This window comes from Cimex lectularius, unplaced genomic scaffold, assembly GCF_000648675.2.
Source record: "Cimex lectularius strain Harlan isolate CLEC.00 unplaced genomic scaffold, Clec_2.1 scaffold69, whole genome shotgun sequence".
NCBI classification, from domain to species: domain Eukaryota; kingdom Metazoa; phylum Arthropoda; class Insecta; order Hemiptera; family Cimicidae; genus Cimex; species Cimex lectularius.
Window position 1 is genome coordinate 623,249 of NW_019392630.1, and position 26,959 is coordinate 650,207.

General features: G+C 36.2%; 2 protein-coding genes across 4 annotated transcripts in view; one reads left to right on the forward strand and one right to left on the reverse strand.

Moving 5' to 3' along the window:
- On the forward strand, positions 1-7,176 carry LOC106670371 (ring canal kelch homolog). Of its 2 annotated transcripts, none has more exons than XM_014400635.2 (10): positions 1-344; positions 1,484-1,630; positions 1,686-1,911; positions 2,182-2,357; positions 2,413-2,666; positions 2,738-2,847; positions 4,149-4,580; positions 4,640-4,754; positions 5,070-5,210; positions 5,266-7,176. In XM_014400635.2, exons 1-10 carry the CDS (start codon positions 307-309, stop codon positions 5,445-5,447), a joined length of 1,821 nt encoding a protein of 606 aa, XP_014256121.1. In that variant the 5' UTR covers positions 1-306; the 3' UTR covers positions 5,448-7,176. The 2 variants fall into 2 exon arrangements, with proteins under 2 accessions (XP_014256121.1, XP_024081403.1); XM_024225635.1 differs by lacking the exon at positions 1-344 and adding an exon at positions 1,281-1,380.
- The window catches only part of LOC106670372, a 21,249-nt gene continuing 1,077 nt past the window's right edge, over positions 6,788-26,959 (reverse strand). For both annotated transcript variants that reach the window (XM_014400637.2, XM_014400636.2), the window contains exons 2-8: positions 25,307-25,388; positions 24,701-24,784; positions 23,722-23,943; positions 8,523-8,734; positions 8,296-8,464; positions 7,561-7,704; positions 6,788-7,498 (exon numbers count right to left, since the gene is read on the reverse strand). In XM_014400637.2, coding sequence (XP_014256123.1) covers positions 7,352-7,498; positions 7,561-7,704; positions 8,296-8,464; positions 8,523-8,734; positions 23,722-23,943; positions 24,701-24,772 — 966 coding nt within the window. In that variant the 5' untranslated portion in view covers positions 24,773-24,784; positions 25,307-25,388 and the 3' untranslated portion in view covers positions 6,788-7,351. The remainder of the gene's footprint in view (positions 7,499-7,560; positions 7,705-8,295; positions 8,465-8,522; positions 8,735-23,721; positions 23,944-24,700; positions 24,785-25,306; positions 25,389-26,959) is intronic.

Below are 26,959 nucleotides of genomic sequence, written 5' to 3' on the forward strand. Positions count from 1 at the left end.
CCGTCGTTCGGGCCCGTTAATCCGTCGAACAAGGTTACGCTCTCCTGTGTTGTCAACCTTAACATCTTTTTTTATTATTTTGTATTTTTCCTTTAGAAAAAGGAAAATCCGAAAAAATAAGGTCCGGTGTCACCCTCGGATTTGTTTTCTCGGCAGTTACGAGTTTTAATTTATACCCCCCCTCTCACCGAGTTCAAATCTTTCTGTTCTTTTTTTACGATTAACTCCCGCAGTTCCGATGTCGCAGTTGAAGAAAATTTAGTATATGTTTCGTCATTTCGTTTTTCCCCGGGGAGGAGATAAATTATGGAGTTGTCGACGGATTTTGGCGTAGAAAGAGGAAGGTGAGCGGTTTTTCACTATCCAAATTCCACTTTTGACTTACGTTCGTTTTGTTGACTTTCCTCCACTTCTGTTGACTCATCCAGTTCAGCAATGCCAAGCTTGTCCTCTAAAAACAAATATATTTACGTGTTTGTGTTCATTTTTTTTTTTTCAATTTTATTCCTTGGCGACAGCCTCTGACCATCTCATTGACCAACTGTAACATGGATATTTGAATTAAAATTGCCACACTTTTCAGGTCCATAAGTGCTGTATAAACACTGGTGGAATTTGTAGTTTGGTCGTTTCCGATCATTTTTGGTATGCTCTATTTTGGTCAGGTCACACCAAAAATGAAGGATAGGCCAAAATTAAAATGCATAAACTACTAGCTTCCTCCCAATTTGATTATGTTTTATCTTCGGCTCCCCTAGGAGGTCCATGTGATTGATTTGTCGACTTGTAGGGATATAAACTTCCTTCTGCAAGCAATGACCAACTGGTAGATTAATATTTCAGTTACAATTGCAACTCATATTCAGGTCCATAAGTGCTGTGTAAACGCTGGTGAAATTTATAGTTTGGTCGATTCCGATCATTTTTGGTATGCCTAGACCATTTATGGTAGGCCAAAATGTCCATCCTCCATTGGTCCCATTGGGCCAGCCACCTTCCCCTGTTTAGAATGCGTAAACTCTTCCCAATTTGATTATGGATGTTATGTACGAGGGACTCACTGGGGAGCTTGATGATAAGCTGATACGTCTGATGAATTGTTTGGCTAGTTGCCAGCTCCCCAAGGAGGTATGACATGTCGTACGTAAAAAAATAGTATTGGGACTGACCTAAAAAACAAAACAATTTTTTGTTTAGTTGTCAATGATCATTTTTAGCTTGCGTTATCTTCTGTTTTGTTGTTATAACATTTTGCTTATGCTGAAATAATTTGCTTTAAAAGTATTAAAATGTTATAATTTACCTTGAAGACTCTTTGAAGGACAAAGGACTAACTAACCTGCCACATCCCAAATTTTGTGTTTTGGAAATACTTAATTAGTAAATATGGATTTTTTTATCCCATAAAATAAATTCTGATTAAAAAAAAAAAAATCAGAACTATTTTTGTCAAATATGTTTTTATTTATTCATTTTTGTTTAGCTGTATGTTACTGAGGTATGCGAGTCAAAATTCTCTCGATGAAAGCTCTCAGAAACAGATCCCCAGGAGTGGGGCCAAGGAGAAACCGCCTTACAGAAATCATATGCACACACAGAGGGCGTTTGATGTACTTAATATCATGAGAAAGTAAGAATAAGTCTTTCCTCTTTCACCGCAATCTTTTGACCTAACTTCTTTACAGGCAACACCTCCTCTGCGATGTCAGGCTGGTGGCTGAGACAGTTGAGATTTCGGCTCACAAGATGGTCTTGGCGGCTTGCTCGCCGTACTTCCATGCTATGTTCACAAGCTTCGAGGAAAGCCGGCAGGAGAGGATAGTTCTCCAAGGGCTTGACCCTTATGCGCTTCAACTTCTTGTAGACTACGTCTACACTGCTGAGGTGCATGTCACAGAAGAAAATGTACAGGTAAATTTAACAAGCATGATTAAAAAGTTATTATTTTATTTCCAAATTAGCATTTTAAATTTTTTAATTATTATTAATAAAAGAAAAAATATGTGAAATTGCATTAACTTAAGTTCATTATAATTAAAACAAAATTTGAGTTCAGTAATGTATTTATTATAACTGATAATATGTTTTATATCTATCCATTATTTCATAGTTTAAGAGTGTAATTTAAAATAATTTATACTATATGTTCAATTCAATTTATAATATTTCAATAAAATATAGGTTTTATTGCCTGCTGCTAACCTCCTGCAGCTTTCTGATGTGAGGGATGCCTGCTGCGATTTTCTGCAGTCGCAGCTCCACCCAACAAATTGTCTCGGAATAAGAGCGTTTGCGGATCTGCATGGCTGTATCGAGTTGTTAGCCACTGCCGAGTCCTTCATCGAGCAGCATTTTTCGTATGTTTACACATTTTTTTAAGTAACGCCAAAAATTATTTTTACCGTTTTGTAGCGAGGTAGTTGAAAGCGAGGAATTCTTGGCCCTGTCGCATCACCAAGTATGTAAATTGATCTGTTCCGATCGCCTGGCTGTGAAATCCGAAGAGAAGGTGTTCGAATGCGTTGTGAATTGGGTCAATCACGAGTTGGAGGAAAGGCAGGAATATTTGGCCGAACTTATGGAATATGTTAGATTGCCACTTTTACCTCAAGATTATCTTGTTCAAAGAGTCGAGGAAGAACCACTTTTAAAGGCAAACTTACAATGTAAGAAATTTGAAATATGTTGTTAACACACACAAAAAAAAAAAATTATTAACACATTTTTAACGTTATAGGTAAAGATTATTTAATAGAGGCTTTAAAATATCATTTACTTAAGACTGATCAAAGATTGGTATTCAACACACCAAGAACTAAACCTAGGCAACCTGTCGGAGTTCCTAAGGTAAAAACAATCCATTTATTGCAGTATTTAAATTGGTGCATGCATAAGTTTTTTCCTTCAAATTTCGACTTTCACACTTTATTACCTTCTAGCCTAGTTAGCTCTAGGGTGGGAAAAGACCTATTGAAAGAGATTGTTATGAAAGGAGTAGTTGATCCCAAAAGTTAATTTAGAATAAACTGTGACCCGTGTCATAGAAGCAGATAAAATTCATTTGTGATATTACTGTATGAATTTGATCTCAAACTGTTGATATGAAATTTATGGTAGTAACTGATCCTGAGAGTCGACTGGTTCAGAGGTTTTTGATGGAGAGAGATGGATCAAATCTTGTTATGGAATGCCTAATGAGCTTCAGGTTTTGTACAACCAACCAGTTTATACAGAAACAGCAAATACATATTTTCCAAGTGCCGTGCAACTCCTTGACTTACTACCCATCGTGATGGACAACAGTGAAACTGTCACAACTGCAGCTGCGGTTACTGTTTTATATAGTAGATCTAAACTCAGACACAAATCAGTCACAGAGTACTGTTCCTTGCATTGAAAACCTCGTTCCGAGGAACACAAAGAATGTTATGTTGGGCCAATCCATTCCTAACCGACAGAAACAATGCTATGATGTTATTTCATTAATACATCTATACTACTTAGGAATTGTTTATTAATAAAAAATAAATAGCAGTGTTGGTTGATGATTACAGTTGATATCCATACAGTACAGTTGATTAAATGTGTGGATGCTTTGAGTTTGGTTACTTCATGAATATTTGTATACTTTGAAGAGGACAAGGTAACTGAGTACCCTTCCCGACTAGTCAGGATTGGGCAAACCTTTGCTCGGCATTTGGCGAATCCTGTTTGACTGCAGCCACCTTTAGACAATCACTTACTTAAAACATAGGTTCAACAAAAACACTCTGAAAATCAGTCTTAAGGATTGCTTATTCTAGAGCACAGGGGGAACTCCTCCAGTTCCTCGTATCCTCCGTAATAGTAATAAAAAATAAATAAGTAAATAAATAAATTAAATAAAAATGATTAATGAAATAAATTTATATTTTGGAAGTTGGACATTTTTTTGGGGGGGGGGAAACTTATGTGCAGACCCAATATTATGGGAATTGTTTTAGTCATATTTTTCTTCTTTATCTTTAATATACATATTATACTTTTGTGAATGGACCATTTTTTTCTTTTTCGTTGTTTAATAAGCTTTAAAAATTTGTTATAAATGTGCAGATAAATATTACAATTTTGACACATTGTTTTTAAATTGAGGCATGATTTTTTTACAGGTTATGTTGGTAGTAGGAGGGCAGGCACCGAAAGCAATTCGCTCCGTTGAATGCTATGACTTTAGTGTAGAGAGTTGGACAAATGTCGCCGAGATGCCTGGTCGAAGGTGTCGAGCAGGTTTAGTCGTACTCCAGGGCAAAGTGTACGCAGTAGGCGGCTTTAACGGTTCCCTTAGAGTCAGGACAGTTGATGTGTATGACGCTTTGACTGACCAATGGGTGACAAGTAGCAGCATGGAAGCAAGAAGAAGCACGCTCGGAGTAGCAGTGCTGAACAACTGCATCTACGCTGTTGGAGGTTTCGACGGCTCTACTGGTCTCAACAGTGCAGAGGTCTTCGATCCAAGGAAACAAGAATGGAATATGATAGCATCTATGTCTACACGTAGGAGTAGTGTCGGCGTGGGTGTTGTCAACAACCAACTTTACGCCGTAAGTTTTAATGATTAAAAAATTTATCTATTAGATTTAATCTTGACAATGTGTTAAAGGTTGGTGGTTATGATGGTGCTTCAAGGCATTGCCTTAGTTCGGTAGAATGCTACTGCCCGGAAACAAATAAATGGAAACCTGTGGCTGATATGGCAGCTAGGAGAAGTGGAGCAGGTATGGCTAAAAAGAAAACTCAAAGTATTTTGGTTTGAGATTTTTTCCTGTGGTCTTTGGAGTGATGAACCTGTAGTTTGATGGTTGCCTATCATCTTGGTCTGCCAATCCTCACTGATTTTGTAACTCTAAAGAACAAAACAATTTGTAGTTTGATTTTTGGTATGCCTATCCTCTATGTTTTCTTCAGGATCTTGCTTGCTTACCACTGGATATGATGAAATGTGTCTGACGTACATAATCAGCAATGATAAGCAACTATCAAACATCATCAAACTAGAGAAATATTTTGTGCTAAATGTCATACTACTATAGGTGTAGGTGTCCTGGATGGCATTTTATATGCAGTCGGTGGCCATGATGGCCCATTAGTCAGGAAATCTGTTGAAGCGTATAACCCCGAAACAAATAAATGGTCACCAGTTACTGATATGGCGCTGTGCAGGCGGAATGCAGGTATTTTCTTTATAATTACAAGGTGAAAAGATGATCCTAGTGCATTGATTTTCAGGTGTTGTGGCTTTGAAAGGATTACTGTATGTCGTCGGCGGTGATGATGGTACATCGAATCTCGCCTCGGTGGAAGTCTACAACCCAAAATCCAACACCTGGTCCATGCTTCCGTCCTGCATGGGCATCGGAAGGAGCTACGCCGGTGTTGTAATTATCGATAAACCAGTGCAAACAAACTGAATTTTTAAGTTTATTTCTTACCTGGACAAAACATGGTTTTGGATTGCTTGTTTCATTTTTTTAATATTTTGATTATGAATCTAAAATAGATTGACAATCATTAAATGTGATCACTTAGATTCCCTGTGCTCTTACCTTTTTTCAATACTGGCTGTGCCTTTCATTTTTCTTTTGTCCCTACAATTGAAATAAGCAATCCAAAAATTCATTAAAGTTGTTTAGTAAACCTACAGTGTAAGTGAAAAAATTCTTTCAGATTATTTTTACATAGCAAATTGTGACTGCAGTTGTGAGTTAAATTTATTCATAAATTAAAGGGTAATTTGATAAAATGTACACTCATTCTACAAAGTACATCCAACAGATAGATGACTAATTAAAAAAAGGCAAAATAATAGTTTTAAAGGTGATAAAACAAATTGTCTAAATTATTTGTCCTTTAAACTTGTCATTTTGAAATTCAGACAGATTTGTTTTTAATCAAAATTAGAAACTCATGTGTTTTATCCCAAGGAGGGATACAAATTGATATTTCTGAAGGGATTATCTATTCTACTTTGGAACAACACTACCAAATGAATTAAAACTTAATACAGTCAGATAAATGATAAGGCATTTCTATCCTCTTCTGTATTTAATCAAAATTTATTTTTATTTATGTATTATATATTATTTTGAAAAATGATTTCTGATAAGAGGTAGTTATTATCTAATCTAATCTTATTGTATTTTCTGGCATGTATTCTGCTTTGGTTATACTTTAAAGTTCCTTTATCGTTGATAAATCTTTCAAACAAAATAAGAAAAATTAGACAGAAATTGACATATTTTATGGAAAAATCTGTTACAAACTTTCTAGGATGACTAGTATGTTTTTAATACCCTTGTGCATGATATATTTTCAGTTTTTTGTGATTTTAATTTGTGTTGTTTGTCTTGGTCCATCTAGTCACAACTCAACAAAAATTCTAAATGTGGCAAAAGTAACTGATAAAAATAGATGATTGTCCCCCTTTTTTTCAAATGAATGTATTTTTCAAATCTGCTTCTTGTATATGATAGTTTATATGTATTGATAATAATAATAATAATAATAAAAATAATAAAATTAAATATTAGAGCTGGCTTGTGCTGGGAGAAAGTGAAACTTGAAAAAGGTTTCATATGTGATATTTGATCCTACCACACAACCATTTTGAAAATTGTACCCGATTTTTGCTCAATTTTATTTTTAAATTTGTATAATTTTTACTTAAATCTAAATGTGTTGTGATCGCCAAATCATTTTTTCAATGAAATGAGTTGAGCCAATGAAATACAGAAATTCTAATAAAACCCAGTTCAACGTTAAATAGAATCTTTATTAAAAACTCGAATATTTACTAAACAACATAAAACTGTTAATACAACATATTTATATATATAGAATTAATCTGAATAAAGAAAGCAAAACTGTACATCGTAAATAATGCTAACTTAAGAATTAATACAAAATATATATTTTTAAACAATTTAACACAGCCTAACATAAAGCCTCTAGTAGACAAAATTGAAAGGTAACATGGCAAAACAGGGAGATGTAGTCTTGGCAAACATTGCTAACAAGGGAGTTTTAATTTTTAAACATAAATGATTATGTTTACTATTTTAATAAAAAAAATTAGGTTTAGACATGTAAAATCTATGTTAACCAACTATTGTACCTCAATAAAAATAAATGTCAATACAATTTTTATTTTCTTTTTAAACCTTAAGAATAACTTATGTATTTTTGATAAATTAATATAATTGACAAGACTTGTGATGAATGTGTGACTACATTTATTTATTTTATAATCTTCAATTAAATCGATAAATCATGTCTCTCCAAAATATGATCTTATGCTGAAGTCGAATACTGAGGATTATTCTTCTAATTTGTGGCTGTGGTGATGGGTGTGCGTGGGGGAAGTCTGTGGTAGATATGTTATTTCCGAGCCTTCGATTGCCGGACGAAGGTGGTGGGATGAGATGTCGAGTGTCGGATTCGGTAGGATCTCTTCCTCTTCGATCTGAAAATATGTTTAAAAAAAATTTGGGTAAAATGCGCAAAAATGGAAATTTTTGTGGGTACCTTTGTATGATGAGTGCTCACGTGATGAAGTCCATGTTGGTGACGGTGAACACTGGGTTCTGTTTCGATGTGGTGATTTTCAGAGTTATGTTTTGTCTCAATTTTAGATAAAAGTTCCTTGAATTTACCAATGTCTACTTTAACCTGAAACACATATTTTGCATTACAAAATGATGGTTCTGAAGACCTAGATCAACAAATAGTTTACATAGACACTTGTACTTATTATTTAAGAACTATCATGACAGTCTAAGATGAAACCATACCAAATTTGGTTTGGGGGTGATTTGTTAAAGAAATACATATTTACAAATAACTGTAAATTTCTTGAGGGGAGTTAATAATATTTGTTGCTCTCCCAGCATAACTCAAGGATTAGTCCTTGGTTAGGATGTCCCAGGGCCATCTCACTTTAGTCATGGGTTATAAGGGTAAATTATATTGGACTTGGATTTGGTGTGGTGAGCAGAGAGTTTATCATGGACATAGAAAATTTGGATTAATTTATTTACAAACGGTAGTTTAAGAGGTCATTGTGGAGGAAGTTGCATTGGAGACAGTAGGGAGTGTTTGACTATTATTCTGAGGACTTTGGATTGGAAGGATGAATTTGTTGGATTTTTTTTTATATTAAGAAAAACCAATGAAATCAGCCAAACGAAGCCCACATGAAAGATACACACAACAAAAACAACATATCAAACTTGATATATATATATGGTTAATAGTTTTCACCTGGCCTTTCTCTTCTGCTTTCTCTGCCAAACCTTGCAATTCTTCATTGACGCCATTCTCTTTCATTTCACTGATGATAGCTTCGAGGCGGTTCTCTGCGCCTTCCTGGTTGTCACCTTCCGCTTCATCCTGCCTGCCTGCGATCATCTTGAGCAAAAGGCCGATCTTGCTGTAAATTGTCTCCTATTAGTGGAACTTCTAACCGATGTCAAGCCTAAATCCAGTACTTGTCCCCGTGTTTAATGTGTGCGACCGAATGCGAGACATTTCCTTTGGGATGGGACATCATGTTGAGCAGCTGCGGAACGTCTACCGATGTTGATTCCGGACCCGAATCGCTCGACTCTTCCTGACGGCATGTCAGGCAGGAACAGTCCTCGATCACTTCCACCCTCTTGGTCATTGTCTCTTGTTCGCCTCCAGTGCAAGTCAAAATCACCTGCCAAACAAATTTACTAAACTAAATATTCAATTGCTAAAATTTATTGTTTTGTTATTGTATTGTAAATTTGAATTTTAGTAACTTCCAAAGAACATTTGTAAAAACATAATTTCTATTCAAAATGTAAAGTTAATTACAAAAGCATTTCAATTTTACTGAAATTGACATACTTAAAGTTACAATTGTCCTATTTTTCGTCACAACATAAATGTTCCATTATAAATCATAGAGTATGAGATCGAAGGAACATTTCGTCATTAATTAATTAATTTCTGGAATGCATATCAAAATACAGAGCGATGACAGTTTTTTTAAAGGTCAGCTGAAGAATGAGCGCATAAAATGACCAACGTTCAGGAAGCAAAGCGTTAAGGACAGAAACAGGTTCCTCGAGCCCGTGTACCGTTATGCTAATGGTCGTTTTGAGCATAAATATGGCCACTTTAATTCGAGTAGGATTTGCCAATTTGAAAAAAACAACAAGTTTAATATCGTTTTTATTCTTTCGTGAAAAGTCCGTTTCTTTTCTCGACAACTAGGCAGGTCCTTTTCAAGACAAAACAGGGAGAAACTGGATTAACGATTTGCTCATACATGCTTTCATCACGTCCAACATGATTTTAACCGCTTAATGTCCTAGTTTTGTATTTTTAGGTTTAGTTTTTATACGAATTTAGAGAACAAATAAGAAAATTAATAAACAGAAGTAATATTACAAACTTGTAAAAGTATTTTTCTTGTTAACACCATGCTAATGACCTATTAGTTCTGTTATATTTTATTTTAAGATTTTCTATTGTCTTTTCAATCAATAGGATATTTTTTAGATGAGATTAAGACAGAAAAGATTAATTATTTCCATATTTGAGTAACGCCCATTAGAATATGGATATGATGGCATTAACAACGTAAAATTGCATACAACTATCTCTTTAAGAGTTCATATAAAAAATAAACATTAAAAGTGCAGAAGTTGGTTTTGTGAAGGAATTATCTTTGTGAGAATGGCCGAACGGAAGCTAACGGCAGGGACTGGTCGCGGTTGTCAGTTTCTCTTAAAACTAAAGATGGTCAAAAGGAAAAAGAGTGGGCATGAGGCAGTCCTTATAGGGTGTACAGACGTCCCACCGGCTAACAGCTTTTTTTTTTCGATGCCGACAAGAATCGTCCAACAAATCACAACAAAGGAGAACCGAATTCTTGATGTTTCATCCCTTTGAGGAAAACGTATCAAAATGTAGTAGAACGGCGTGGAATAATGACATCGTTAATAAATATCACGGACAGACGTAATATTAAAATATGCTCTATTTCTCTTGAACCTTGTTGATGTTACAGATGGAGGACTGAGAGAACAATACATAAAACAGAAGAATCTGATTGTCACCCTGCAGAACTTCAATTTTTGGTAGTAATGATGAACTTTATTATTTAATTTAAATAAAAGAATAAAGATTTTATAGATTGATTCCATTATAAGTACATAAAGACTTGAAAGTAAATTCACTAATTGCTGCGATTTTCATAGCGGGTGGTATTCGTACACGCTCTATATATGGAGCCAAGGAATTTCACACTTCACAATAGGTGGGACAACCGAGTAACCTTTCTCTACATGTCGGACACATAAATTTGGCCCAAAAGTAGGTGTCCGTGTGAAATCCATAATCGGGTGAGGATGACCCATCTACGAGTCAGATCCTCCGAGGGCCTCTCATCGACAGTGCTCTTGATACGTGAAAGCTTCTCTGCCAATCCGGTCCAATCAGAAAATTTATTTAAATCTTCATTTTCTAACATTTTATCTAGAATAAAGTTCTTTCCAAGCTCCGAAAAACTGGTTATACGTATGAGTAGATTCAGAAGGATAACGGTATGTGCTTGGATTTCATAACCAAGCTCTTTTAATTTGTTCACAGCATTGAAACATTGGATCGATCGTTGTGATTTAACAGGAGGATCTTACCATAGGAACAATTTGAAGTGGGGTGAATATTTCAATCCAGGTAAAACCCAATTTATTGGGGACAATAATGAGGAAAGCCTAATGTGAACAAGTCATTGGTTAAGCGCAGTCTGTGAGTAGAACTATCTTTTTCAAAAAGTGAGAATATTTCCAGTTCATTAGTGCTGTTGTTCAAATTTTGACCCACATTTTGGCAATACGTCGTTCGTGGATCATTTTACCTAACAGAAAAAAAAATAGGCAAACCCAACAATAGTCCTCTGATCTAGGATTCTGTTTTGTAATGCAACCAGGCAGCTGATCGTCACCTTACTATTGACCTGATCAGCGATGATTGTCATTCATAATTCGTTTGTCGTCGCCCAATTTTTTTGGGTGCAAACGAAGAAACATAGATCCTTGGCGTTACAGCTGCTGACGCTCATATAAGAAACCAGATCCAACCTTTTAATTTTTTTTCTGTTAATTTAAAAGGTTTGGTAAATCATCTTTGTTCTATTTGTAAAGATGTGCCACAAATCCTCTGACCGGGTTGGTGATTGGTTGATTCAATATCTTCCTGAGAAGGTATCGACTGATGTTGGCTTTCCAGATAGGTTTATGAGGGTCGTTCATGTTTCCTGGCCGTTACCGATAATTTTGTTTGTTAATTGTTTAGCAGACTCTACACTGAAGATGGCAGACGTACCAAGTAGGTACCAAACTTTCCTGATAGATCAACCCATCGATGATAGACATTTTTAAATGATGTGTAACGACAAAATTAGAAAAAAGATATAATTTGGTCATTTCTGATCATTTTGATTTGTCATTCTCTGTCTGATGTTCTGGTCAGTGCTGGGTCTGTGCAGTTCGGCATACACAGGCCAAAACCGAGATGACAGTGGTCGGAAACGGCCAGGTTCAACAACCCGCAGACCACAAGAGGTCATCTCATAAAGAAAAAAACCTTTGTCTAGTAAAAAAGTAACAGGTGCTTCGATTTCGAGCAGGGTGAGTAGCTAACGAGATTATCACTATTTAGCTAACAATCAACGATTTAATCCTCTTAATCGTCTGATATGTAAAGACATGTTAATAAATAATCAGAAGACATTCCATATAGTAAAATCAAATAGAAAGTTTGTATAAGCTGAATCAAGCACTTTTTGTATAATGTAAAACGTTACCATGTAGTTACAGAACCCCTTCCTGGACTTGGCCAGCTGTGCTAATACGCAATAATCTTCTGAATTAGCATGGGGACCTCGTGAACAAGGTCTTTTATTGCAATAAAGTGTATGGAAGAAAAGTATGCAATATTAAGCTTGTCTTGACAGACTGACTTGTTGACTGACTTGACTTAGGTTGTACAAAGAAATCCAAAATTTCTCATTCGATGGCAAACAGCTACAGAGCGTTGAATTTGATCGTGATCAATCTCGACCTGAGTGAGAAAAAGAGAAGGGGAAAACAAGAGAACAATTCGATTTTCTTTTCTTTTTTTTTCTTTTGGAACGTCATTTTTTTAACCAGGTATCCAACCAAACAGGTTGTTCTGAGCCCTGTTATTACCCCTTAATTATTTTGTGCTGGTTCTCAAACACCCTGGCGAAGAAAGTGTTAAGTGTCGAAAATAAAGCAAAACGTTTTTGGGCAAGGCGTGACCAGCCTTCCTCCTGGCCTCTTCTGAAAAATACGAAGCAGACTTTTTTCGCCTCATAGGAATCGTGACTTTAACTGCAAAATAATTCATGCCGACATGCGAGCCGAGACACGCAACAAGGCCTGTAATTTAGCTAAAGCGTTGTACACTTCATTAGTTACGTTAGATTAGAATAGTTGAAAATCTAGACGGAATTGTTTTTTTTAAACTCTTATAACAGGCAATAGGCCAATGCTTATGTAGTAAATGTAATAACAAAAAATAAATTTTGTAGAAATCATAAATACTATTATAAAATCTACAAAAAAAGTACCTAGAATTAGAAAATGAAATAGTTTCTGACTAAATTTACCTTGCAGGTAGGTAAGCTGGTACTTTGGCTACAAAAGGAAATAAAACACGAAAACTATATTTAATTTTGATTCTAAACATAAACAAAACTAAGATGTTGAAGAAGAAAACAGACGAATTGCAAGGTGGTTCAGCATACATAGGTTTTAATTGAAGCTAGTTTAATGCTAATTTAACATGAGCAGTTTAAAAATTGGAAAAAATTTTGTTGGCCTATTTATTTTTGATATTATTGAATACAAAATTCCATTGCTGAAATATTACTTGTGGGAATATCGGCCAGAAAATCGAAGTTGTCAGTTATGAAAGACGATCAGATAAAGTCAAAGATGGCACAAATCTATTTCTATGATTGAATACTGGAAACTCGTGCCAGAATCCTGAATACCCACACTCAAAGAATGCTGCTTGCTGTGTAATTTTAATTGTTTAATCTATAATTGTCTTTGTACCATAATAAAGTTCGTGAAGACGTTCGCAGTTGACTAATCATCATTGATCAATATTGCTGCTGCATAACAAATATTTCAATCAAAAGTCTTTTACAATTGTTATTAACTATCATAATGCATAACAATATTAAATAAAATGTTAGATTTTCTCGTGTGTCTGCAGGGTATGAAGAAGAACGTTCTTATCATTTTTAGTCCGCCCGTCCACGCTTTTTTTGATCAGTCAGGCGGATTTCCAATTTTTGTCATCATGAGTGGTGGGTTTTGTAGTTTACACTTGAGTAATATCACAGTCGTCGGCAATGTTGGGACTGAGTCTATGTTCAAAGAAATTTGAAACGATTTATTGAAAACTTAATTATATAAATTTGTAGACAACTTTATGATTGTTTTTCCCTGATCATGACCTTAAAATAGAAAGCTTGGCAGATAACAATTGAATTCGTTTTTCTTCCACTTAATCTATCAAGATCCAGATTATTCGTTGGTTTTTATAAGCAGGTTAAGGAGAAAACAGCACCTAGGCAAAGCTGCTTCATACATCACAGTACGTACATTTACGAACACTGGATCAAGGTACGGTCTTGAAGAAGATAGCAAATTTAGTTACTTCTGCCTAGTTGTCGACCTATTTTAAGGTCATCATCAGGGCAAAAAAGCCTTAAATATGTCTACAGATTGACATATTTAAGTAATTTACATTTAAATATGTTAATCTGTAGACATATTTGGTTTGCCCTGGAGGTTGGCTGTTTTGCCCTGATGATGACCTTAAAATAGGTCGAAAGCTTGGCAATAGCGACTTAATTTGCTTTCTTCTTCAAGACCGTAAGTGAAAAAGTGGTCGATGCTTCAAATACTGAAAACAAGTACGTACATTGCCATTCCCTGCTTATTACCCTGATCAACCTCAGTGGACAACTGCTGGACAGGCGAAAACAGCTAGTATAGGCAGACTAAAAATGATCGAAACGACCAAATTTCATATTTAAATATTGTAGTTTGATCGTCTCCAATCAATTTATTGATGTTGGTCGAAACAGCGTAGACAATGATGATAAACACGGAGGGTCGATGAACTGGCTCCTTTCATGTGAATAATGTGAGACTGAAGACATCTAGGAGAGGATAGGCAGGCCAAAAAATATAATCGGAAACGACCTCAGTTTCACTTTTAATGTATGTAGCTTGATCTCTTCAAACATTCCGGCTTGCCATCTTCATTAATTGGTCAGGGTTATAAGCAGGGAGAGGCAAGGAACTGACTCCTTCTACTACAATATTAATCGAACTGTAATGTCATAATTTGTATATATTATGTTGCTTTATAATATATAACACATGACCAGATTGACGCTCTCATTGACCTCACACACCCATAAACCGTAAAAGAATGTCTTTATCAAACCTGTACATTTTTACAAACTCTCGATAATCAATTTTCAGGAGCCAAAACCAGTAGTGATCTATAATTTTATAAAGATGGATTATATTTTTGCCATAAGTTTGTTTCTAAGGAAGAGCGAACATCAAACGGAAGTAAGATTGCAGCATAAATAAGTTACTTTCTGTTTTCTCTCTACTTTTTAGAGTATTTTTGTCTTTCACAATACCAACAACAAACCTTGGATACTTGTTGTTAAGCTGGGCCTGTTTGAATAATCTTTTGAAGTGACCTTGTGATTTTGAAGTTTTGATTTGTTCTTTATTCCTTTGACTGAAAATGTTTTAAGACGTTGAGACTTTGTATGGCTCTCCAGTTCAATCTGACCGTGTGAAATATGTCTTAGTTGTTCCTCACTCTCTCTCACTGGGATTATCGGTGTTTTTTTTCTTGCTTCAGGTAGACCAAGGAAGAACGGATTTTTACTATTTATGATCGTAGACCGAAGTCTCTGAGGCAAGACGGCTCGACATGTCTTTCGGTGAAACGGTATGTCCTCCAGGTCCGTAACTCGATCCCTTCACGGTTTCGAAACGTCCGTCGGCGAACGGAGAACCTTGAATTAATTTGACGTCAGGAGGACGAAAGAGATTTTTGAATTGAAATCCGCGGCCATAATTTATTCAGTGGGTCTTACCTTTTTTTTCTTCAACAGCAGAAAATTATGGTCTTCTTTCTTTTTTTGCCGTCTCATGACATTCTTAAGCCTATTCGTAACGTATAAATTTATCTTCAAGTTCAACGATCTCCCGGACTGCGGACGGGTGGATTGTTGTCTTCCGATCTTTTCGAACTGTACTGAAAATTTCTATTCTGGTCGTCCTGGCATTCGTAAAGGGTGTAAGGGCTGGTGGAGAAATTGCTCTCCATTAGGTTAGTCCTTGTTTCCTTATTGGCCCTTTTTATTCCTAGGGTGTGGCCACGCCATTTGACGCCGTTGAATTTCCAGAGTAGGGGGATTCATCATCAGCCCATTTTCGCCTTTCATCTTTCCACAAAAAAGGACACAACATGGATCCTTAATGAGCTCAAAAACCTGGTGAAACAATACCCAGGCAGGAAGCCACGGGAAGAGTTCGTAGAAGAACCATCCGTAAGAATTACAAATGAATTACTTGAAGGTGACGGCAACAGAAACAGGATTCTGGTTAGACCTCGTACCTCTATGGTATCGTTTTTGACGGGCTTTTGACCACCCTTGGGAGTCGAGCGAGCCGGATTCTCTGCGGTCGCATATGTGATCTTGTCATTGTAATCCATACTGACACGAAGGATGGACTCGAACGACTGGGTGCAACAACAGTTGAAATCGTAAATGAATGTCATCATCATCATCATCATCATCAATGAACATGCCCTTAAGGCTGACAAGACCGAGATGACCCTCTTAATAAAAGGAAAACTCAAAGTACGAACCCCGCCAATAGTTAGGATGAACGGCCATTCCGTAAAAGCCCCCCACCCTCAGTTATATATATATCATAACTGGACATCAAAATGACAGCAGGTATAAGATTTGGAGCCAACGAAGAGCATGTTTTTAGCAGACAACCAGGTAAGATCGCTATGATCGTGTCTATTTCTGTCCCCGCTTGGCGAGCCTCTTATAGAGATCAGGAAATTATATTGAGCTATGCGAGTCGGAGATCTTATATGCTGCCTTGGCCTGGACACATGCACCGAATACGGTGCCAATTGGAAACTTCTTAAGGCCACCTCCCCTTAGATCTGCAAGCGGAAGGCTGCTGTTCGAAATGGTAATTGTCTCAGGAAAGGACACCAAGGATCCCTATGAACGGCGCCCGTGAAGCTGCTGACTGGGCACTGAGACAGTGGCAACGACAGTGGGAAAGGTTGAATAAAGGAAAGTACTCTTTCTAGAGGAGAGCATAATGAAACTGAGGCACGTCGATATCGACCACTTCACGACCTAACTGTGGCCATGGAGACATTGCTCTATCTGAACAAATTTCGCCGAAAGGATTCACCCTTGTGAACAGTGGCAACAGTAAGACTAAGGAACACGTTTTTTCTGATTGTAGCATATACTCGGACCTTCCAGAAATACGGTTAAAGGCCACCGGCGAACAACGTGCAACAATTGATGCTCTCAATATAGCGGTGCACAGCAAAATAGGCTTCTCTGCGAAAAAGAAGTTCGCCAGAGATATCACGAAAAGAAAAGGCTAGCATACCTAAAGAAGCTTATCTCACCCACTTCAAACTTCCCGCCGCCCTGAGGCCTATCCAGAACGAAGTCTCCCCGCAGAGGGTTGAGTCGTCCAACTGAATAAAAGGCTAATCAAAGGACTAAGACACAGGATCGAAAGAAAAGATATTAGTGGGTTAGACTTGGGGGGGGGGGGGCATTGCTGCCCAAGAAGGCACATGCACCGGAGAGGAGCACTAGCAGAAAAGCATGTGCAGATACTACCAGGCATAAGGGGAAACCGCAGAACATGTTTCATGTTTTTTGTGAGGATACTTGTAGGTGCAGATTATTGCAACTAGGAGAGGAAAAGCCGTAAGCACCATCCAACAATGGCGCCGCTGGCAAAGCTATGGAGGTTCATTAACAACTACAATACCGAAACAGACATTCCACCTCATCAGGACAAAGGGTTAAAAATAAAAGGATCTCTTCAGAAGGAACGTTCTTTAAATGGTTGAAAACAAACATATTTAGGTATAATAGAAAGAAAACAGACTCCAAAACTAGAAAAGAACTTCTGCAATAACTCTACTTTCTCAGTAAGATAAGATCCTGAGGAAGACCTCACACCGATGGTAGTAAAAGACGACTTCGGTTGAATGAACTGTTCGTAAACACGTCGAGACTTGTTCGATAGTGCCAATGACACAGCCACAGCTATTAACATTAGTTTAACAAGTTTCACTTTCTCGCCATCTCTAACTCTCAGGTGAAATTTGCATAGAGAGAGTCTCATTGTCTCACCTGCTTATAACCCTGACCGATCGCTGAAGACGAGAGATCAGAATAATCAGAAATATTCAAACTATTGTATGGACGTAGATGTGTGCATGGTCTGTCTTTTCATGAAGCTTTGAACTATCAGACAAGAATCGACTTCTCGCCTTCATCAGTGGTAGTTTAGTGTCTGTTTAATTGGGTCTCTTTTACAAGTTTGTTGGGAGGTAAAAAGTGGGCATCGGGGATGTCTTGGTATGCTTGCGTCTTTGAAGATTAGTTTTTTCCAGTTGGACAGTGCTTCGGTCCTTTTCTTTTATAATATTGTATACATTTTTGATGATGTGTGCGATCATAGTTTTTTTATATACATTTCTGATTTTCAACTATGTCAATTTTTCTCTTTCTTTATACTCCATGCAGTAATTATACGCTTTTCTGTACTGTTGATTGTTCATGGGCCCTAAATGATGTTATATTCTTATGTTCTTTTAAGTTATGTTAATTATGTTATTTCTTAATTATGTTCATTGTATATGCCTTTTAATTTGCATCCTGTCTGTCTGATGTATTCTTCGCATTCTCATGTTATTGTATTTTTGCCATTTTTGTACTATTCTTGTCACAGAAAGTTTCCAGTTGTGTTTGTTGTCCTTATTTTAGTTTTTATGTCTAATTTGTTCAATAGATCGACTAATTTTCTTGTCTCTTTCACTTTCAGGTGAAGATTCATTAATGTCTGGTTAATGGTCGTTCTATTTGTGTGTGTGTGTGTGTGTATCTTTTGTTTACTGTATCTATGTTTAGCCGTGTTGTTTCTTGTGTCTTTACTGTTTGTAGTTGGTGTTTGTATTTTTTGTGAGCCTGTGGAACTTTTATTGCTTGTATGTCTTCATTTTATGTATGTATTTTCTTTATTTATTAGATTATTTACTGTTTCTAGGGTTAAACATTGTTGTTTCTATGTATTTTTATTGGCTATAGTTCATGTTCGTATCCGACAGTGGAACATGTTTTGTCCGTCCGACTTGTGTTTGAGTGCTACCATTTTGTGTATGTCTTTTGTTTACGAATGCTTATAATGTATATACTATGCCTATTTAGCTGTTGTTACGTTCTATGTGGCTTTACTCTTTTTGTTGGTGTTTACTGATTTTTGTCTGACCTTCTTGTGTTGGAGTGCTGTCATTTTGTGTATCTGTTTTGTTAACTAGTTTATTTACTGTGTCTATGTTTAGCCGTTGCCGGTTCCTATATGTTTTTACTGTTTGTACTTTTCGTTGATCTGTGGTCCTTTTTTTGGCCTGTCCTTCTTGTGAAGAAGTACTAGCATTTTCAGTATGATGTATGTTCAGCATTTTTCAGCTTTTATGATGTTATCTTTCTGCATATGACAAACTGGATTTATTTATCAGTTTTTGTAAACAATAGAGAAAGTTTATACTGTTATTTCGTCCGGTTTCCGCCGTGAATGCGGCGGCTTTATGAAAGGATTCCGGGTCAGTGTGTAAACATAAAACATTAACCAATCACTGATGATGGAGGAAGGCCGAACGTTCTGCAGACCAAAACAGCGTGGATAGACAGAACAAAATGATCGGAAAGGACGAAACTACGGGTTCATCACCCTCCAGACCCAGACATCTAAAAAAAGTTACACCTTCACAGGTTCTAATCATCCTGTTTGCATATTCGTCTGTGCGTTATTTTATCAATTGAACAAATGCACCACTGAAGATAGCGAAATGCCCAAAGTTAACGACGATAATCACGGGTTCAGTGCCTTCCATACCTAAGAATAAAACTTACAATTAAATGCTAATTGATAGTTATTAAAGTTCAAAAAGGTTGTTTCTATTTGCATTTCTATTAAATGTCTTCCTGTGGATTGTGACAAACCCTCGACTAATGACGGAAGTCATAAACAAGGTTAAATAAAAAAAGGTCTCAAAAGGAAAAAATTCGCCGTCCTCATATTACAAAGGGTCGGCCCGCTTGATTAAGAAGTGCGATAAGAACGTGTCCAACATTGTGGGATCTTAAGAAGGGCTGATATATCGTCGTGATCTTGGACACAACTGGATTCCAAGATTGAATGTCTAATGGAGCACAGGTGTGGCCGGCTCACCTGCCCGTCTCGGATTACACACCCTTTGTCGACACGAGAAGACGCCGCCTACATTTCATGTGTAACATTATTAAGCATAAACCTTGAGATTGCACTGGTTGGTACAACGTAGGACTGCTTTTAGAGAAGAAAACTACCATTCGTTTTAAAACAAACATGCGGGTTGAACTGTTCGAGTATTCAAGAGTTCAATTATACATTGCTCATATGACGCATTTACACCTGGATTATTCCAAAGCCTAGTTCGACTTGTAAACGTTTCTGAATAATATTGAACTATATCAGAACAAGGATATACCGGCCCTCACCACTCAAGGACCATCTCAACTACAAGCCAGTAAGGCTATTGCAAAAATTTGTGCTGGCGTGGAAAAGTAAGTGTCACTATTATGGATAAAGACAAACTTATGGAAAACACTATTGCAATGAGCTAAAATATGAATAGGGAGCAGATTTTACAAATTTTTCTATATTTAGAGTGGTTTCGACGTTCTTACTACGAAGAAGGAGTTTAAGCATTAAAAATCAAATGAACCACCTAACCTTTCTCAGACTCTTGAAGTTTGGAACGTACATGGCGAATTGGTTGTGATGTGCACTCTCTGTAACCGATTTTGTTTAATTTTTCAAAGCTCTGTTTTTATAATTTATACTTGTAACACCCTGCATACAAGCTTTATTATGTGCTTTTGTTTTTGGGGTTGATGCTAGGCGTTGGTCTGCGAGTCGGTGAATTCATGTTGAAGGGCATTCGGTCATCCGCGAATGAAGATCGACCGAAAAAGTAACCGAATGTCACCCAGTATCAACTCTAAACAACGCTACGTTACTTAAAATGTATGAACATGAAACTCTTGAGTGAAAGCGGACATAATAAGTGATAGAATGCTGTTTCAGCATGACTTTTGTTTTTGTTAAACATATTGTTTTCACGTGGTACTAATTTCAAACTCATCGGAGTAATCTGGTAAAGACGTTATAAGCTGGGAAAAAGTCTCAAAATGCTAGTTCGGTCGCTTCCGATGGTTCTGTTTTATCCTCAATGTTTTTTCTGTCTAAAGGGCGTGGATGAGTGTATCATAGAAGGAATCAGTGCATTTTCCCACCCTGCTTATAAGCCTGACCAACTTTGAGGATTGACAGGCCTCAGTAATCGGATATTATCAAACTACGATATCATATTTGCTCTGCCTATCTACGTTGATTCGGTCTGTAAGACGACCGTTTTGGCTTTTTTCAATATCAATAAAAGTTATAAAATCAGGGTAACAAAAAGAAATAATCTGGGAAAATTTAATATAATATCCAATCAATTTGGTCTACATTCGTCACGATTGGTTGGTTTGTAAGCAGGCAGAGACAATGCACTGATTTCTTCCTTGACAATTTCGCTCAATTGTGAGACTGAAGCGAGGAGCAAAGACCACAGCGAGGAGAGGTAGGTCAAAAATGACCGGAAACTTCCATGCTTAAATCTAGGTTTTTGTCGTTTGTTCATCTCCGATAATTCTTGTCTGCTATCTTCGTGATGGGTCAGGGTTATAAACGGGCGAAAAAAAGGCATTAATTCCATAAATGCGAAGTTTGCCTGGTTGTTTTCATCTTAAAAAGCTGTTAAAGTACTTATCGATGCTGGTAAAAGACCGTGTCTTACATACCAAATCTGCGAGGATAAGCAGACCACAAATGAGCGGAAACAGTTATTTAATCCAATTAATGATTTATGAATTTAATACGCATTAATAATTCACTAAACATTCTGGTCTGCCATAATTAGTGTTTTGTCAGGGTTATATACAGGGAGAGGCGATGCAATGACTACTTCCATGCGAATTTAGCTTGAGTGTGTCGAAGATAGCGAGAATCACAGATCAAAACAGCGATGAGAAAGGCCAAAAAAATGACCAAGATACATGTTTAACATGTAGTTTGTTCACCTCCGATCATTCTGCCCTGTTAATGTTTAAGTTTGCAAATTTTCTTAGATTGTTTCTTCTTTTCATCCTGTTTATACAATTTTTCTTGATATTAATCCATTTATGCTTAGTGGTCTAATTGGCCACTTCATAGGTCGCTGAGAATCGATTCCTGATTACGCGACATCTGAAAAATGGCAAAAAGAGGGAAAATTCGAAAGGTTGTAGGTTGAGTTGGGAAGTAGGTGACCGAGTGAATCACGTTAGCTCAAGTGGTTAGAGCAGCGGCGTATTGGCCGAAGGTCTTGGGTTCGAATCCCGCTCGTGACACTATCTTATATAAAAAGATTAATTAATTGAAAGAAGTTATTTGGTCAATCAGACCACGAAATTTAATGCAGGTAGTAATTGTGTAAAACTTAATTAGAGATCGTGAGATGCGGTCTGGTGTGTTGTAGGCTTAGAAAAATAACTTCAGGCCCTGGGATTTGTAAACATTGTTTAAATTATAGAAACACATATAACATATGAATATGGCTTTGTATAATGTAAACAATGTTGTGTAAATCCCAGCCCTGAAGATGTCTTAGTAAAGATCGAAACGGTGGCGCGATAAAGAAAATGTTTTTCTAAACCGACATCACACCAGACCGCATCTCACGATCCCTTGGGCCGTGTAGAAAATGGGAGTTGTTAATTTCCGGACATTATGAATACATAAGACACTGTGGTAAATATGAAATGTTTCTCCAGGGAAAGAATATATTAACAATTAGGTTATAGTAATTAGACAGGCAAAAGAGAAAACCATGGATGCTGCACGGAGAATCAAAGGAATTTTCTAATATGACCACCCTTCAATAAAAGGCTTAAAACAATAATAAAGGGTTAAAAATAGTATTTTTGTCACTATTTTTTTATGACAATATTCAAAACTTTACTGAAGACAGGATAAATAGCCACTTTCTCTATCTTGTATTTATTAATAAAATATTTGTAGTTGAGTATAAAATTATATAACACAATTTATTTATGTTATTTTTTATACAATTTAAATAATGAATCAATCTTATCAATTTGCAAATAAAGAAAGGAAATAGCAAAAAGTACTCTCCATGAGGGAAAATTGGAAAGGTTGTAAGTTGAGATGCGAATTTGGTGACCGAGTGGATCACGATAGCTTAAGTGGTTAGAGCAGCGGCGTATTGAGCCGAAGGTCGTGGGTTCGAATCTCGCTCTTGACACTATCTTTTTAATCTCAACCAAAACCTTACATAAAAAGAATAATTAATTGAAATTTTTATTACAGTTGATAAAAGGCCAAACCGCGTCGTCTTACAGACCAAATCAGCATGGATAAGCAGACCAAAATGATCCGAAACGATCATGTTATACTTCTAAGAGATGGTAGTTTGATAATACGATTATTCTGGCCTGTCAGTCTTCAAGGTTGGCCAGGGTTATAAGCAGGGTGAGTCAACGCACTGACTACTTACATAAAAATTTTGCCTAGGTGCTGTCTTCTTTTTCGCTGCTATAAAAACCGACAACTGTTGATGGCGAAAATTCAAAACGCATCCGAAAGGCAAAATCAGCGTGGATAGGCAGACCAAAATTTATTCGAAACGATCAAGAGGTACTAAAGTATCGTAGTTTGATAATACATGATTATTCTGGCCTGTCAGTCTTCGAGGTTTGTATAAGCAGGGCGAGTCAAAGCACTGACTCCTTACATCCAAATTTTGCCTAAGTGCTGGCTTCTTCTCCGCTGCTTTAAAAACCGACAACTGATGATGGCGAAAATTCGAAACGCGTCCGAAAGACAGAAACAGCAGGATAGGCTGACCAAAAAGACGAAAACGGCCGAACTTGAAGTTCACTCTCCGAATCTCACAATTGTAAACTAATTGTTTGCAATAGGTCTAGGTTTAAAACCTGAAGAACCAAAGATTCCGACATGAGATCTATTTGGACCATTAAAATTGTTCAACAACGGTTTATTTAGGAATGAGATAATTGGCAAGTGTTATACTGTATTAAACCATACATCATTGGTCTGAAACTTATAAAAGCTCGAACTTTGTTTTGTTCTTTCCAAAGAGAATCCATAAAATACATCGTGACTCTGAAGAAGGAATGTCAGAACTACTCACGTGCTTCCAAGTGACTCGTGACGGCTGGCAAGAGTCGCAGTACGGCGCTACTTCACCCGGCGCCGTCGGCTCCGTCCTAGGAATGCTGTAGGAAAAGCACGCACCGACGCAGACGTTGTTGTCTACTTCCATCTGCTCGCAGCCCGGGTGTCCGACCACCTGCTTGATCGGCGTCGTCTTGCACCACGAGTGCTTCTCAGGGTATAAGACGATGTTGTGTACCTATAATTAAAAAAAAAGAAATTAATGTAAATTTGTTATAGAACCTGTAAGTAGGTCATTTCTGAAGATCGTACCAAGTTACAGATAAAACCAAACGATTTTAATAAAATTCTTCAGAAGAAAAAAATTCAGGTTTTATTTCTCTTGTGTTTTTCAGATTTAATAAAACTATAATAAATTTAAGGCTTAAAATGAAAAAAAAAATTGTTTTTAAGGATATAAGTTGTACGAAAATGTATTTTCGTATAACCAAACTGAACCGACGATGATAAATAGAATAAAAATCCAAGTTTGATTATTTCTTTATTTTCTACTATCAAGGTCGAATACTTAATCATGTAAGGAATTTTTTCCTGCTTATTTCTTTCGCGGAAGATATTCCGTTTATCGTACATTTTTAAGCTAATGACAAACGACGAATGCCAACAGGAACAGCGGAAGAACAAATGCTTCACCATACCAGGTCAAAAATTGTTTTTTGCACTTTTTTGCTCAATACCGTGACATTATTTTCAATTATTCAAAAACGATAATGATAATCGAGAATCAAAAGAAAACAATAAACGTTCGCGTAGAACGGGTGAACATCAAAATAAAAATTCTTCTGCTTAGCCATGTTAATATTTAAACAATTATTTCCATGAAAAGGCTACAGATTTTTATATAAAAATGTTATAAAAATACGAAAAGAAATAGAAAACGCTATTTATCACTTGAGACCGTGAAGTACAAACTTTTCAAGAGACTTCATCCTCACCTTGTGTTCCCTGTGTGCTGTAATCAAAGCCCCCAAGTGGAAAAAGCACACGAGCAAAAGCGCTGAAATCATTTTGAAGTTTTTCTGAAAAAAAAGATAGAAATAAGAGAAATATAGAAATGAATTTTAATCGAAGACCCGACTGGAAAGAGAAAAAATGAACCCCCGTCCCGTTAGGTCATTCTGCGTAATGATTGGGAAAGAGACTGGGCACAGTTTCATTATTGGACGATTCTGACATCGAAACGCAACTGATGAGCCTCCGAAGTACGTCCGAAAGGTGAACAAAAAAAAAGGGATAAGTTCGATTTAAAGACTGTTTGAAAATAAAAATTGCAACCCTCTTAATTTTACTAAGTATCAACAGAATACATGACTTTTTTAAATTATCAAGCGTAATGATATTGTTAATATTAATTTTATAAGCTACATTTTATCCAAAAATATTGAAATACAGATAATTTTGAAAACTAAGCACCGGGCTTAGGGGTTTTTTTTAATATGAAGCTTACATGAAATGTTACATATCCTTCTTTCGTTATTGCATATAATACATAAATATACATAATGACCATTAAAAATTGTACCAATTTGTTGTGGTTGTACCTTTGGGCAAAATGCCCTCAGCTTCGTAAAACAATCTTCCTCTTCTTTTTTCTGTCTTGAGCACTCCTCGACTCAGAATTATCTAAAATATAAAAATAAAGCCGTGGTTATTTTCTTCCTTTATCATGTATCGTCGATCTTTTATTTATTTGATTTATTTATTAATTTATTGTTTTCAAAGGGAGCATTAGTTAAACGCCAAGTTCAATATGGTTTGTTGTTTTTCATTAAAACTGTTATCAAAAAGAGATTAGGAAATACGGGTGTATTTATAAATTTATTATTTTAATCGTTTACAATACGGCTAAAAATAGGGTTAAATTTTTCTCCACTGCTGGTATTATTCTCCAAAACTTCTACCATTTTCATAATAGAAAAGCTAAAATATTTCAATGCACGTTTTTATATGAATTTTTGAAACTCGTCCAAAAAAATATATATAATTATAAAACAGTTTGTTAGCAATATTTGGCAAATTGAAAGATAAGATTTGCTTTTTTTTCAACTACTGATCATCACAGGTCATCCTGATTTCCTGATTATGAAAATTTTCATTCAACATGAATATTAAGATTTTTATTTCCTTTTACCACAGTATTGCTTAGATAAATGATTTTACTGATGCAACTCTATTAACACGAAATTCATTTCTACACAGTCGATTCCCTTTTTCTCGTATGTATCCATAGTTTAAATGTTTTTAATACAAATCCAAAGCCTCCCTTGATTCTTAATCAATTTTTATAACTACAAGGCTTTCCTTATCGAGTTTGTTTTTGCCAAAAACTATTTTGAAGTCTAACAATTTGTGTTTTTCTTTCTATCATCCCTGGCCAATACGATAATTGAGAATCCATTCAAAATATATAATTCACCGGATTGAAAATTTGCCCATCTCAAAAATAAACCTCCTTTTGTATTAAAAATATATAAACGTGATTGCATTTGAACTGGTTCGATTATGTCAACTCGATAACATTTCTAGCCAATATCTTCTGCCTAGTATCTGGCTTCTTTCAAACTTTGACACGAACGAGAAATCAATGTTATCGTAATATACTTTTACAGAAATCCCATAAATTTTTCACTACTCCGTACAGGAAGCTGTTGAGTTTCAGTTTATGATATGGCACCAGTCTGCAGAGTGATACGATACTTTTCGAAGCTTGTCTTTAGAGTTACTATTTACCATTTATTACAGGGAAAACCCTATTGACAAGGTTGTCATTTGTGTGTGCACAAATTAAAGTAGAATATAATTGTGTTTTCCAAAATATCAAAGTTTCTGTTATGTATCTTTATTGACATATAGACTGTTCTACAATAACGTCTTCACAGACATCTTAGCTGGTAATATCCTTATAAAATAATTATAACCAAATCTTCTCTTTGACAGATTCCTATATGGTAGGATAAAGGGAATGCTATTGGGCTCTATGAAATCATCGTGACTTTCGCAAGGTGTCATTCTCAGCCTAATTCTCTTCAATGCCCACCGATCTGGGTGAATCAATTGGGATTTGAAGTTGAACTATGCTGATGAAGAAAAACTTTACTGCAACGCACACACATCGCAATCGATTGCAGTCATGGGCAGAGCCATAAAGATTCTTTGTCCTTCAATCAATAACGGAAAAAATTGTGTTGGAAGAG

Coding starts and splice junctions, on each gene's coding strand:
- LOC106670371 (XM_014400635.2), top strand. CDS start 307: ATGGAGTTGTCGACGGATTTTGGCGTAGAAAGAGGAAG. Junction 1,912..2,181: donor TCACAGAAGAAAATGTACAG/GTAAATTTAACA, acceptor AATAAAATATAG/GTTTTATTGCCTGCTGCTAA. Junction 2,667..2,737: donor TTTAAAGGCAAACTTACAAT/GTAAGAAATTTG, acceptor TTAACGTTATAG/GTAAAGATTATTTAATAGAG.